Consider the following 15950-nt stretch of genomic DNA (forward strand, 5'->3'; position numbering starts at 1 on the left):
AACCACTTACTGCGACCAGTATCCTCTTCTTCTTTCGCATCTGGAAACCTTATATCAGCTACGGTGTGAATGAACTCTGCATTTCTCCACGAAATCCGCAGAGTGTGTTCTCGCCAGAGTCGACACAAGTTCCAGACACAAAGGGGTAAATTTATCAAAGAGTGAAGTTCCGCCACTAGAGTGAAATTCCGCCACTCTCCATTCATTTCTATGGGATTTTGAAAGGCGTATTTATCAATGGGTGAAAGTGAAAGTTCACCCTTTGATAAATACGCCTATCCCATAGAAATGAATGGAGAGTGGCGGAATTTCACTCTAGTGGCGGAACTTCACTATTAACTTCACTCTTTGATAAATATACCCCATAAGGAGATGAGGAAACTGCTTGTGGTGAAGTGCTGGAATTGCCCTGCGGATTTCAGCAGGCTAAAGGTTGCCATAGACAAAACAATTACGACCTTTCTTGGAAAAGATCTTTCCAAGAAAGTTCGTTGGTTTCAATACACACGTGTAGAGTTGACTCGTCAGATATACAAGTAGAAACAATAGAATTCTATCTGTATCTGACGATTCAGCACTAACAATTGCCAATGTTTAGGTGACTTCAAAGGCACCCAATCAAAATTTTCCGTCCAGCCCGATCGACGAGCCGACTGATATCCAAGTCTTCTGCCGATATCAGGTGGCTCTTAGCCCACCATAATCGCAACAAATATCATACGAAAATTTGTTTTGTACGATATTATCTGTGCGTCTATGGCCACCTTAATTCCAGTCCCCGTCTGGCCCTAGCCTAAACCTTTTTGACAAACAAATTCATTATCCACTTCCATTTAGTCTGTTTTTCTAATTGTGACTATTCCACTTAAAGCTTACATCACACTGAGAGATCCATTGCAACCTCAAATTGTGGGAACAGTATATGGAGTTCATTATTCCTCACATTCCATTCACTTATTGTCTGTGTTTTAAGGTGAAAATCACAATGTGCCCGTGTGGGGCATCACTGTATCCAATACTTGTATATAAACCCAATCTGGCCCAGTGGCAAGTGTATGGCAAAGTTATTTATTGTAATGTGATGACTATGGCTTGTTTCTGGGTTTATATCCTGATTAAAGTTGTGATTTTGTATCAATTTTTTGTGTGTGTCATAGCTACTTATATAAGCATTCATGTGCCTTGATTTAAGTTGAAAGCAACATCTGTTTAGGACAGCTTGTGACGGAGACATTTTTCCTGCCCTTGTGCAGTTGTGCTGTATAACAACAGATCACACCCAGGGAATTTGCTGACTGGGAGGGAATAAAAACAAAAGCTGATGTCAATAAGAGCAGTTACGCAGAAACAGCACATGGAATTCTGTGCAAGCATCAATCATTTTACGTACACTAGAAAATATTCTTTGAGTTTGCCCTTTAATTATTCTCTCCTGATGGTAAATCACCTAAATAACTGTTACTGTCGTTCTCTTACGTGTGCAGAAGGACTGCTATAATCAGTCTTTTCTGCTAACTGCACATATACCGGCATTCTTCAACATGTAATTAGTCCAGGATGCCTTTTAACCCTTATTTAAAATCTTCACTCTGAAAAATATGACTTTGTTTTTCAAATCATAAAAGTAGGGTTTTTAGGAAAAAAGAAAACAAATATGCTTTAAAACTGATATTCTTTGGAGGGTCAGTTTCATGTCCAACTTTTTCTATGTGGATGCCTTTGACAGTTCTAAGTGGTTGACCTGCCTAGGGATGTAATAAAGAAAGCAAAGGTTAAACGGAAGTTTGGTAAATGATGTTAAAGGAAATCAGATTAGGACAGAGACAGACGTTCAAAGCCAGGTGCTACTGTGCTTAATTGCCAGGAATCGTCCCATTCTTTTTCTTTTGGACACCTTATCTTGTGTGCCATTATTTGGGGTTGAATGATTAAGACATTCTAACTGTGCCCCTCAGTTGTATCAATCTCTCCTTGGATACTTATTATCTATATACAAATGCACCTCTCTTTTCCTAAGTGGCGTTTTCCCCCCAAAAAAGGACTTTTTCATGACTTTTCTAGGAAAATAAGTTTTTCCATAGAAACCAAGGCAGTTAGCTGGAATGACAAATAAACACTGTGTTTTTGCTACCTTTATGCGCCAACCCCAGTTATCCAGATGAGTAATGTTAGAATTCAATTAATCGGGATTGTCCTGGACATACTTCTTGACATTTATTTCAATCACAAAAATCAGGAGCAAACAGGGAAATATAAGCTACTTTGTGTTTGGTCCTTGCTATGTAGATGATGAAAATTCTCAGTGCGGAGATAAGCAGGAGCCCATTATGCAGTAGGGTTATCTGAGCAATGGTAATCTTAAGGTGGCCATAGACTCAAAGATCCGCTCGTTTGGCAAAATCGCCAAACGAGCTTATCTTTGCCCGATATGCCATTAACGGCATGGCTATATCGGGGGTAATTCAAACGTTCGGTCGTATGGCCGAACGATCGAATTACGATACGCCGACGGGTCAGTCGGTTAAAAATCAAACCTTCCCGATCGATATCGTGGCCAGATATCGATCGGGAAGACCCGTTGGAAGCCCCCATACACGGGCAGATAAGCTGTCAAATTGGTCCAAACGACCGATATCGGCATCTTTATCTGCACGTGTATGGCCAATAGTCTACCTTGCAAGGACCAAACATAGTGTAGCTTCAGTTTTGCTGTTTACCCTGTTAAGCTCAAAAATATTAAAAACCATAGATTTTTTTGTGATTATAGGAAAACTAATCTTAACTAAATAAGTAGGCTAGAACTGTTGTACATTATGTTTTGGGCTTCTGTACCAGCCCAAGGCAACCACAGCCCTTTAGCAGTAAAGATCTGTGTCTCCAAAGATGCCCCAGTAGCTCCCGATCTTCTTTTCTGCTGATTCACTGCACATGCTCTGTGCTGCTGTCACTTACTGAGCTTAGGGACCCACTCACAATATACAGTACACATAGAAAAAAATGTCACAATATAAGGCTGATTAATACAGATAATTACTACATGGCAGCACAGAAACGAGTGCAACTAGCATCAGAATCTAATAATCAGCCCTGTAGCATCAGCTTATATTACAGTATAATTTCATTTTCTGCTTGATTTGTGACGACCTCTAAGCTTAACTTCTCAAAACAACCAGTACAACTATTATCAGAATTTAATAATCAGCCCTGTAGCATCAGCTTATATTACATGACAACCTCATTTTCTGCTGGATAATTAGTGACGACCCCTAAACTTAGCTTCTCAACAGCTGCTCAGAGCCCACTGAGCATGTGAGTGTCACAGACACTTTCCAAGATGGTGACCCCCTGTGACAAGTTTGAAGTCCTGGATCATTGCTGCTATTGACAAGCTGACACTTTAGGCTGGTACAATAAGTTCAGCATTTTTGACCATATTAATTTTTAGGGTTTAGCTCTCCTTTAAAAAAATGCCCTATTTATTGCACTTATGTTGAAAAAGGGAGTATTTATACTCTACTCTTAAGTAAAGAGCAAATAATAGAACTGCTCATGGTCTTACAATTCATCTGTGACTTGTAGTATCATTATAATTTACAAGGAAAAAATGTACTTTCTGACTGTGCCACTGCGGCATAAGAAATAAATAATGGCCTCTGTACTGTAACAGTATTTACATGTATTATAATTTACTGATGCAGTTAGTCGTAAATGTTTCTTTTGACTTGAAGAAAGATGGCAGTTTGGGTGCATGACGTTATATGCCCAGATCCTGACAGGGGTTTCTGGAATGGAAAACACTTGTACAGTAATTCATTAGAAAAACAAAATCACATTTACTTGCACTTTTGCTAATCTCTGAGTGAAACAAGGCTGACACTCTGAAAGACTGTTCATAGTCCTCTCAGGGTTGGAATGTACTGAAATAGTGCAAGGTAGTTATCATACAAACATGCTTTGAAGTAACAGTTTGCAGTGACTTCCAAATGTATTTACTATGGCAGGTTTTGTGAGGTTTCATATTGTGAACTATTTGTAACTATTATCATTCCACACTAACAATCGGCCTGTGTGGGCAATCATCATTTTTTTCCCCTCAATTTACACTGTGGGGCATATATTTATAAATCTGTTTAATTGTACTTTGGCACTCCCAAGTAAAAAGACCTTTCCTTCACCTTTAAAATTATAAATAATATATGGGGCATATTTATAAAGCTATATAAAAACAAAAACAGGTCATAATCACGATTTAAACCCCGAGGATATAAAGATTTGAGCATATAAATCCACCATACCTCTCTTCTTTTAAGTTTCAATTCTCTATCCCCCCTTCTTCTCATAGGCGGTACTACTTCCAAGACCATAAATTTAAGCTGATCTGCCATGTGTCCCAAATCAACAAAATGTTTTGAAACAGGTAATGTGGTATTGCCCAAATTAGTACTAATATATGTTCTCCCTAAAATTCACAAGGACCCAGTGTGTCCACCAGGGAGACCTATTGTGGCCGGCATTGACTCGGTCTTTTGCCCATTAGCTATAATGCTTGATAAAGTACTAAGTCCCTTGATTCAAGAGGTACCTTCATTTATAAGGGATACTGGACATTTTCTTCACAAATTACAATCACTAGGAAATGTGGGTGAGGGTGTAATTCTGGCCACATTGGATGTGGCCAGTCTTTACACGTCTATACCACATAGTGATGGGTTAGAAGCAAGTCAGTGGATACTGAAGGAAGGAGCGCATTACTCTGTGCATCAGATTGATTTTTTCCTACAGGCTTTGGAGATCATATTGTGTTGTAACTATTTCACTTTTCGGGAGCAGTACTACCTTCAACTACGTGGAACCGCGATGGGATCCAACGTCGCCCCGTCATATGCCAATGCCTTTATGGCAAGGCTTGAACAACTGCACAATTACCTTGATGTAGACTTCTCCAGACATTGTCTGGCCTGGTGGAGATACATCGATGATGTCTTTGTGTTATGGCGGGGTGACGTTGACTCCCTTCAGCGGTTTCATGGTAGGATCAATGGGTTACACCCCTCAATCTCATTTACGCTTGTTTATGATCTCCAAAAAATCAATTTTTTGGATGTTCTAGTTTATAAAGATTTGGAAGGTTCTATATGTACATCCTTATTTACAAAGCCTACTGATAGGAATCAAATTCTTCACTTTACCAGTCAGCATCCCCCACATACGAAGAAATCAATCCCCATTAGCCAACTCTCAAGAGTTCAGAGGTTAGTGAGTGAAGGGAAAGAAAAAGAGAAACAGGAGCAAATTATGTGCCACAAATTTAGAGAGAGGGGATACCCGGAAAAGGTGATTCAACAAGCCCAGCAAAGGGTCAGACATCCCAAGGGGAAAACTAAACAGACGCAACGTGTACCATTTGTCACCCAGTTTCATAATAATAGCGAAGCTATTGGTAAATTACTACGCAAGCATTGGTATATTTTACGAAATGCTTATCCTACTATACCAGAATTTAGAGCACCTCCACTTATCTCCTATAGGAAAGGCAAAACTATTGGGGCACATGTTACTTCCACTTTAGTGAAAACTAAACCTATGGAGGCACATACATTTTGGGGAGGCAGATCTAAGGGTATGTATCCCTGCCTAAGCTGCGTACAATGTCCTTTCGTATTGAAAGGGAGAGAGTTTATTCACCCCCAGACCGGCCAACGGATACAGCTATGAGGGCATTTTACGTGTATTTCAAAATTTGCGATTTACGTGTTGACATGTCCGTGTGGTCTCATCTATGTGGGTGAGACCACCCAGATGGTCAAATCACGTATATCGCAACATCGTTCTAGTATTAATTTGGGCAATACCACATTACCTGTTTCAAAACATTTTGTTGATTTGGGACACACGGCAGATCAGCTTAAATTTATGGTCTTGGAAGTAGTACCGCCTATGAGAAGAGGGGGGGATAGAGAATTGAAACTTAAAAGAAGAGAGGTATGGTGGATTTATATGCTCAAATCTTTATATCCTCGGGGTTTAAATCGTGATTATGACCTGTTTTTGTTTTTATAGATATTTGTATATGATAATGCTCTGTACTTATGTATATGCAAATTTTGAGGTCATTTCCTGTCTGTTGCCTATATAATGTGATACCTGTGAGATGCTGAGAGAATTTTTTTGGCTTGACAAAGGGCACATGTGTTGTCCGAAACGTTGCCTTGAGTGATGCTCTGATCTTTTAATACAATTTTTTGCAATTGACGAGTGCTGCTTCTTCTTTACATATTTTATTTCATGTGGGGACGTGACGGCGTCTCCTATTGGAGCGAGCACCGACTAACACAGCAAGTATACCTCTAAGAGTGCTGGGGCACCCATTGTATAATTTTATACATATATACACACACACACACACACATACATACATACATACATACATACATACATACATACATACATACATGAGAAAAGTCTTAGGGTAGGCCGAATTGTTAGTCCTTAGCTTTGTAATATATTTTTCATGATTTTTAAGACCTTTGAGTGCGGATCTTTTTGATTGATGTGGATTAATTAGTTGATTCTGCACCCAGGCATATCCCAGTTCAGGGGCACCATCTTCAGCCGATTCGGTAATCTTCAGAATGAGACTGCCACTTCAGCAATTTTTGTGAGTTTCGGCGCATGCCCAGTTGTCGTGAAATAGAAAATTGCTGCACATGTGTCCAGGGTCGGACTGGGGGGTCCGGGGCCCACCGGGACTGGTGTCCAGGGCCCCCCTCTGGCCCCGCTACCTACTTGTTCGGCGAATCTATGCTCGGCGCATCGCGCATGCGCAAACGGCGCGCATGCGCAAACGGAAACGGCGCTCGGCGCGCATGCGCAAACGGCGCTACTATGCGCCGATTTTTTTTTTATTATTTTTAAAAAAAAGTTTGGGAGAGGGGGACTGGCCCGGCGGGGCCCACTAGGGTCGGGGCCCACCGGGTATTTTCCCGGTATCCCGCCGGGCCAGTCCGACACTGCATGTGTCTGTCTCATTCTGCAGATTACCGAAGAGAAGAAAATGGTGCCCGTGAACTCTGATGCCTGAATCTGCACCGAGGGGTAAGTAAAAAGTTAGGGGCATTTGCCGGGGTAACACTTAGGCTGGGGGGAAGAGGGAGGGGTTCTATGTAGGGTAGGGGTTTTTTTTTAACTCTTGGGATTGCTTCTCCTTTAAGGCCCTTCAGATTGATTCAGCAGCTTATCTGTCTATGTAGGAAGCCCTCTGACTGGCCCACCGAACCAATATTTGGCCAAAAATCGGGCAGATTTTATTTTCTTGACAGATCAAGGACTCGTATTCCCAACATTGTAAATGTTACTTTTGCAAAATGAGCAGATATTATAGTGTATGGCCAGCTTTAGGGGTAGGGAATTGGTCTCTTCCATAGACTTTCAATCTATGGAATCGGGTATGTCTGTATATAAACAAATTTAAACGATCTGAAAGATATATACGGTATATAGTGTTTATGCACCTTTTCTACATAAGGCCAACTGAATGGGTTAAAAGAGGGAAGGTTTAATTTCCCTTTAATGGAGTCTAGTTAAACTTTGTACATGTAGTACACCTTTTTTACTTGCCTGTAGCTTTGTAATTTACATTGAAATGATGGAAATGAACAAGAGATTATTATGCATGAGGGTGAGGATAGATTCCAATGACCTCTTCCCCATTGGATTTCACTATTTCACTATGTGCCGCTTGCACTGTAAGGAATTCAGGAAAAGAACCCTATCAAAGACGACCATTGTTCAGCCAGTGCAGCAACAAGTACTTTCAATTCCCTGTAGCCAGGAGCTGGCGGCGTGAAAACAAGCGTAAGCAGTTTTTGGAGATTCTAATTTCAAGTCTTTGGATCAATTGGGTTTTTAAAGTTATGTAGCTCCCAAGGAATTTTATTATGCAGAAGAAATGGAGTTGGGGCTAATTGGAGCCAGCAAAGCTTTTCAGGAGTAGCCAAGCTGTGATTTCAAAACAAAACTATGTCACTATTGAATTCCCTTGTAGATTAAGTAACAATTAAGTAGCCTTCCATTTACATTCAGTTCATCAACTGATACCAAATAAAAAACAGACTCACACTGGATACCTCTACCGTCTGATGCATTTTGTACCCTTAGGGCAATGACAAATGAGGAGACTAGTCAGCCCGTGATTAATTAATCTTCTCTAACGCTGGCGACTAGAGCCTGCAAATGCTCCCCCAGTGGCTAAAATGTGAAATGCCACTGGGGAAACAGACACGGCATGACTACTTCTGATTGTTGCGTATATTTTCTTTGCATGTTAGGCACTGGGGAAGCATTTGGAGGAGACTAGTTGCCCCATGATTAATCGTGAGCCGACTAGTCTCCTCATTTGTCATTGCCCTTAGGTATGTAATGATGCTTAAAGAAATACTGTCATTGGAAAAATGTTTTTTTCAAAACACATGCCTTAATAATGCCGACAGAATTCTCAAAAGAGCAAACAGATTTTTTTTTTATATTTAATTTTGAAATCTGACATGGGGCTAGACATATTGTCAGATTCCCAGTTGCCCCCAGTCATGTGACTTGTGCTCTGATTAACTTCAGTCACTCTTTACTGCTGTACTGCAAGTTGGTGTGATATCACCCCCCCCCCAGTAGCCTAACAACAGAACAATGGGAAGGTAACCAGATAGCAGCTCCCTAACACAAGATAACAGCTCCCTGGTAGATCGAAGAACAGCACTCAGTAGTAAAATCCAGGTCCCACTGCGACACATTCAGTTACGTTGGTGCAAATTTACTTACCTCTGAAGTTGCACCAGAGTTGACTTCGCCAAGCTTCGCCAGGCATAGATTCGCCAGGGCTGTGCAAATTCACGAAGATCCGAAGTTGCGCACAAATTTCCTATCGTTTGCTAAGTTGCACTAGCGATGTTACGATCAGCGGTTCAAAGTTACGCTAGCAATCGGAAATTTGCAAACAGCGTGCAGTTAAAGTACAAAGGCCGTATATACAGCAGAAAACACATTATTCTACACAAGGCCAGGGAACCTTAATAAATGTATTCTAATGCCCTACACATGTGCCCACAGTATAGTTTATGTGCCATATGTTATCAAATGTACGAGGGAAGGAGGGTACCCTAAAAAAAATTCACTATTTTTCAGCCTATCACCCTGTAAAAAGTAAAAGACCCAACGTTTTTTGGGACTTAGAAAAAATTCCAGCTTTTTTTTTTAACCATCCCTATCTGCTCTATTGCACTTCGCCAGGTCTGAGGTAGCAAAGTAACGTCTGGCGCAAGAGGTAACGTTCATGAAAATGCGCAAGTTAGTGAATTAGCGTAGTTACGTCCCTTCGCCATAGTGCAACTTCGCGTGGCATAAGGGTGCAAAGTAGCGCTAGAGTAGGTCCACTAATGAATTCACACCAGCACCCGTTAGTAAATCGGCAAAGTGGCAAAATGACGTCACGCTGGCGAATTTTCTCTAGCGTTAGCCACCTCTCCCTTTAGTAAATTTGCCCCATTGAGTAGGAGAAACATCAGCCTGCCAGAAAGCAGTTCCATTCTAAAGTGCTGGCTCTTTCTGAAAGCACATGACCAGGCAAAATGACCTGAGATAGCTGCCTACACACCAATATTTTAATATAAAAAATACACTTGCTGCTACAGGAATGAAATTTTAGATTTGCAAAGTTAATTATTTGCAGTGTAAGTGTAATTTAGAAATAAGAACTACATCAAAAAATCATGACAGAGTCCCTTTAAAGGAGAACTTTAGCTCCTAGCTAGAAATGTTGTACATTATGTTTTCAGCTTCTGTACCAGCCCAAGGCAACCACGGCCCTTTAGCAGTAAAGATCTGTGTCTCCAAAGATGCCCCAGTAGCTCCCCATCTTCTTTTCTGCTGATTCACTGCACATGCTCTGTGCTGCTGTCACTTACTGAGTTTAGGGACCAATATAGAATATAAATCAGTGAACCAATATAGAATATAAATGTCATGATACAAAGCTGATTACGAAATAATTCAGATTATTAGTACATGGCAGCTCTGAAACTAGTGCAATAAGCTTGAGAATTGAAGTATCAGATTCTAGGACAGGCAAACCTTATTTCTGCATGATGATTTGTGACAATTAAGCTTAGCTTCTTAACAGCGACTTCAAAACACTGAGCTCAAAACACACTGAGCATGTGCATGTCACAGACACTTCTAACTTAATCGGAGATGGACAAACTCATGTGACAACTGTGAAGTCCTGAATCATTACTGTTGTAAGATGCTGCACATTTTGGCTGGAGTAGCAAGTTCAGAGTATAAAATATGGCATTTCTAGCGATATTCAGTTTTAGGGTTTAGTTCTCCTTTAAGCACCCAAGCGATTGGAGTAAAGGTGGCCATACATGGATAGATCCGCTCGTTTGGCGATGTCGCCAAACGAGCGGATCTCCCTCCGATATGCCCACCTTGAGGTGGGCAATATCGGGCAGATCCGATCGTGGGCCCTAGGGCCCAACGATCGGATCCTAGCATTCGGCAAACGGGCGGTCGGATCGCGGGACCGCATCAACGAACAGATGCGGCCGCGATCCGACGGGATTTTTAAACCCATCCAATCGAGATCTGGCCGATTTTCGGCCAGATCTCGATCGGGGAAGCCCGTCGGGGGCCCCCATACACGGGCCAATAAGCTGCCGACACAGTCTGTCGGCAGCTTTTATCGGCCCGTGTATGGCCACCTTAAAACGGTGCGGGTTTAACGTTTCATTATATGAAATGAATATATATTTATCATATGATTTTTGGTATCCTAGTGGGTCTGTCCATTTTTTTTTCACCCTATGCTGGCAGTCATTTCAGCATCTGCTCAATTACTGCTGATGCTAATAGGAAATCACCTAATAGGAATATTAGGCTAACAGTTCCACCTTGTTTCAGTGAAGAAAAAAAACTCCAAACAGTTTTAACAGATGTACTGACATCACCTCTTTCAAAATAACATTTTACGATTTTCCTTGGTATGTCTCTTTGCATTTTACAGAGTATTATGGAAATGTGTATAAACTTAACATAGTATCTTGAACGATGTAAAAAAAAAAGAGGAAATTGTCAGTTGAGGGAATTTACAAGCCTGGGATGCACAGCTAATTGTAACACGTTGGCTAATTAACAATTAGGTCATTCACACGGTTCCTTTCCTGGGACTTGGTCCAATTCTCAACATCTGCTGCTGCTCACTTGTGCATGAGAAAACGTATACTTGCTTTAATAAGGAGACATATGCTGTTTTATGTTCTGCTCTTAATGCTAAGTGTTCTTTTGTAACCCTGGGTTGTTTTACATGAGAATACACAAAATAGTATTACCCCACAGAGATGCTTACTCTTATCTTGTCACATTGTGGGACATTCACTAAGAATCGTAGTTGCGCTGGCGTCTGCTTCGCCAGGCGTATTTTCGCCAGCGCTCTGCAAATTCACTAAAATCCGAAGTTGCGCTCAGGGGTAGCGTAAGGTTGCGAAGTAGCGCTAGCGTTAATTTGTGAAGCGAAGTTACGCTAGCGATGGTTAATATGCATACAGCGCCAAATTCAATTTCCAATGGAAGTATTCGTAGCAGAACTACACAAGCCTGGGAAACCTTCAAAACAGCAAATAAAATTTTTATTTTGTCCTACACATGTGCCCACTGTGTAGTTAAGTTGCCATGAGTTAGGAAATGTAGGGGGGAAGGAGCCTATCGTTTTCAGCCTATCACCCATAATAAAGAAAAAATGCCAAAGTTTTTTGGGACTTTTGGAACTTTTTTTGACGCAATCCCTATCTACTCTGTTGCGCTTCGCCTGGTCTGAGGTGGCGAAGAAAGTCTGGCGTAAAAGGTAGCGTTCAGTACAATGCGCACGTTAGTGAATTTGCGTAGTTACGTCCGTTGTGCAAATTCGCCAGGCGTAAGGGTGCGAAGTTACACTAGCGAAGTTACGCCAGCGAATTCACGCTAGCGTTAGGCGCTTCGGCGCTTAGTGAATTTGCCCCATTGTGGCTATCAATAAAAGGCTGAGAGACATTTTTCAAATGTGTGGTGCAACTAAAATATAGTGGGTACTGCAGACTTTTAGGGCCCTTTTTAGGGTTGTCTTTAGAGGTCCAAACTGGGATGACTGCAAATGGCCACACAATATCACTGTTGCCCAACTTGTGTCCCTTTAGATGATGTTGTAGTACAAGTCCCACAAACCACCAAAAGGTCTGTGTCGCTCCTCCAACTGTTGCGGGATATTGCTATTTTGTTTACAAGTTAAACGGTGGACCTAAAGGTGTAAATGGGACCATGCCCAAATGTGGGGACGCATACTTGAACTATATTCCAAAGCTATTTAACGTAACACTGAGCTGTCTTTAGAGGTCCACGTTGGGGTGACCGTCACTGTCTAGATCAGCGGTCCCCAACCAGTGGCTTATGAGCAACATGTTGCTCACCAATCCGTGGGATGCTTGAATTTTTGGCTTGTAATTTTTGGCTTGGAGGCAAGTTTTGGTTGCATAAAAAACAGGTGTACTGCCAAACAGAGCCTCCTGTAGGCTGCCAGTCCACATAGAGGCTACCAAATAACCAATCAAACCCTTATTTGGCATCCCTATGGACTTTTTTCAAGCTTGTGTTGTTCCCCAACTCTTTTTACATTTGAATATGGCTCATGGGTAAAAAAACGGTTGGGGACCTCCTGTCCAGATAGACAGCAGTACCAAAACAAAACTGGGGTTAAGCTGGCAATAACATACCCTACTCTATGCAATCACCAAGGAGCTCCATGACCACATAAAGACAGCCTGAGGTTGCGGCTCACATTCTTATAGCAACACACGTGGATGCATCATTTCTTTAACTAATTTTCATGAGTCATGTCACACAATTGACAAAATTAAACATCAATTAGTACTAATTACATCACTAAGATTATCCTTCAGATGAATCGAATATTTACTGTAATATCAGTATTTTAACAGTTTCCCACATTAGCCAGCAGTTTATTATATTATACATATACATTTTCTTTCCGTCTGCAAATTATGGATTGTTTGATAATTCCGTATCAATTTTTTTTGCAGGAAAATGAGGAAATAGAGAGTCCAAAACGCAGCATACGGGACAGTGGCTACATAGATTGTTGGGACTCGGAGAGAAGCGACTCCCTCTCTCCCCCCAGGCATGGCAGAGATGACTCCTTCGATAGTCTAGACTCATTTGGATCTCGATCACAGCAGACACCATCTCCAGATGTAGTCCTGAGGGGAAGCAGCGATGGTGAGTGGAATTTACAAATAAACGATAAGCCTCGGTAGTGCCGTAAAACTGTGTTTGTTTAACTTACTCTAAGTTGAATCCAAGCCATATTTAAGAAATATGAGGAATGTCAGTGATCTCTGAGCAGCTGTACACTACAAATGAGATTTATTTTCAGCTGTCTAAGGGAAAACTCATTATTTGCATAAGTGCTATGGCCTTTGTTTTATAAAGACCAGCAGGGTTAGGGCTGATATTTAGAAATCCCAACCTCAATTCTTAGAAGGAGTAACTTGGTTAGAAGATTCCCTTGGTAAAAGTATACTTGACTATTTAGTCTAGGAAATCAACAACAAATATCTCAATGGAGGAGGTAGAAGGAAGGTTGGCAGAAATAGCTCTGCAGAAACCCAAGAAAGCCAATTTAGTAATTTCCTTGAAATCTGCCCACACAAGATTGGATTACACTGCTGGGATTTATTAAAAACTAAATTAAATATTTAAAAGGAGCTTTTTGCCTTTGGCTGAATCCTCTCTGATTAAAATTAATGTGAAAATGTGTTAATTTTGGCTAGCTGGATGTACTAATGTACAGTAGCCAGCCATGGGCCAGGTTTTAACAATATGCTTTTTTAGGAAAACAATCTTCTTTATATTTAAGGTTTACTGTCCGTTAGGAAAATAATTTCGGAAAACGTTCTATACAATATGGTTGCTTTATCCATATGTTTAAATGTAATATATGTTGACATCAGTTAGGCGCACAAATTATGTTATACCCTCTTCCTATTTAATTTATTTTATGGAACAGAAATGGATGTAAAAAAAACTATTCCCAAACTGTATATTTTCTTTTTAAGGAAAGAGAAACACTTGCTTTTATATGGAAATATTATATAATGTATTAGAGATGCCGCAAAGTGTTAAGGCAGGTATATTGCCTAACTGGTGTGTTTTGTGTTTAATTAGGCAAAGGAAGTGACTCTGAGTCTGACCTACCTCACCGAAGGATCCCTGATGTGCGAAAGGATGACATGTCTGCCAGGCGGGTGTCCTACGGTGAAAACAAAGCATTTGTGCCTTTCAACCAATACCTCCCCAACAGGAGCAACCAGACCGCCTACATCCCAGCACCTCTGAGAAAGAAGAAGGCCGAGCGTGAAGACTACCGGAAAAGTTGGAGCACAGCCACGTCCCCCCTGGGGGGAGAGCGACCCTTTAGGTAAAGTAGAATGTACGTCATACGTGATGGAATTCTCTTAACAAACGGTCTTCCAGTTATGTGAAAAGAGTCACTGAGGAAATAAATGGTTGCCTGGAATTGGTATATTTACCATATCAGTGGTAATGCCACCTCTACTCTCAGGCAACATATCAGCAGGGTAGGTTTGTCTACTTGTGCTGGAAAAGCAATGGATCCAGATTCTGAAATGCAGTAGATAGTCATGATGTTTAAAATAATGAAATAGGGCAACAATGGTGTTTCTTATGATAATGTTTCAACAATGGAAAGTAACATTAAGCATGTAGCCTCCGTAGGCTTACTACGACTCTCAGAATACTACTTCTGTTGAGCTAGAGGCTTGTTACTTACAAATTGCTTGCCTTGTTCACTGCCATTTCGTAGGCGTTGTCCCTAGCATCAGATGTTAATCCAGAGATACAATTGGTGGGATTAATGACAATTTATATTGATTGATTTGATATTTTGATTTAATTGTTGAGTGAAATGTGAATTGTGTTGGAAATTGGCATTGCGTTTGTACCACCATTAAAACTTTAAAAATTTAGGCAGCAAGAGGGATTGACTATTTTTGGCTTACGTTTCCACCGTTTCAGTTGACCGTTTTAATATGGCAGAGTTCTGACATCTATAGTCATATATTTATTGTCTCTTTTTGCAATAATACTGCAAGGTTCTTATAAGTTTCACTGGTGAAATCAAGTGGCATTATTTAACAATGCAAATCTGATAGAAAATTGGATTTGTGTCCTATTAAACATTAGGAGAATAAAATTAAAGAAAATGTGATAAAACAAAAAAGCTTGTGGGGACAGGCCAACCTTTTGTTATCCTGGCTCTGATTCCGTCAATGCATAATCCTCATAGCAATTGACTTTCAGAATATTACATTATTGAAGTAAAATGTAACCAAAGCATACAGTTTGGGATGTGAAATTGCACAAAGCCGTCTGGAAATGCATGAGGTTGGTTCAGTTTCAACACATTTTGGAAGAAACGTGGAATACATTTAATTGTTTCATAAAATCTGATCTGGAACTGAAATAGCGTATGCAAGCCATTGCCTTTTAGCTTACACAAAATGTGTTTGCAAACAAAGGCTTTCAGTTGAGTTATTTAAAGCATTGGCACGGCTCATGCTGTAATTTTGAGTTCTATCCATATAGGCCCTGAATACTGAAGGTAAAATATAAGGCACCAGATGTTCTTACAGTACAGAGCTTATGTAATGATTTTCTGTGTGTGTGTGCTAAATTTAGCTAAAGACAGACTGAAGCTCATTAGATTTATTATCATATACTCCAGTACTATGCACTTGAATACAAATACACACATATATATACAGTACATTTTGTGCATTTATGGAACAGTCTCTCCTGCAACCCAGTGCTATAGAGGGTGGAACTTGTGA

General features: G+C 40.6%; 1 protein-coding gene across 7 annotated transcripts in view; it reads left to right on the forward strand.

The window, feature by feature from the left end:
- The window catches only part of limch1.S (LIM and calponin homology domains 1 S homeolog), a 173504-nt gene that overhangs the window by 109532 nt on the left and 48022 nt on the right, over positions 1–15950 (forward strand). For all 7 annotated transcript variants that reach the window (XM_041579445.1, XM_041579446.1, XM_041579447.1 and 4 more), the window contains exons 7-8: positions 13122–13317; positions 14266–14518. In XM_041579445.1, the coding sequence (XP_041435379.1) occupies positions 13122–13317; positions 14266–14518 (449 nt within the window). The remainder of the gene's footprint in view (positions 1–13121; positions 13318–14265; positions 14519–15950) is intronic.

The sequence above is a fragment of the Xenopus laevis genome, chromosome 1S (genome assembly GCF_017654675.1).
Source record: "Xenopus laevis strain J_2021 chromosome 1S, Xenopus_laevis_v10.1, whole genome shotgun sequence".
Taxonomy (NCBI): Eukaryota; Metazoa; Chordata; class Amphibia; order Anura; family Pipidae; genus Xenopus; species Xenopus laevis.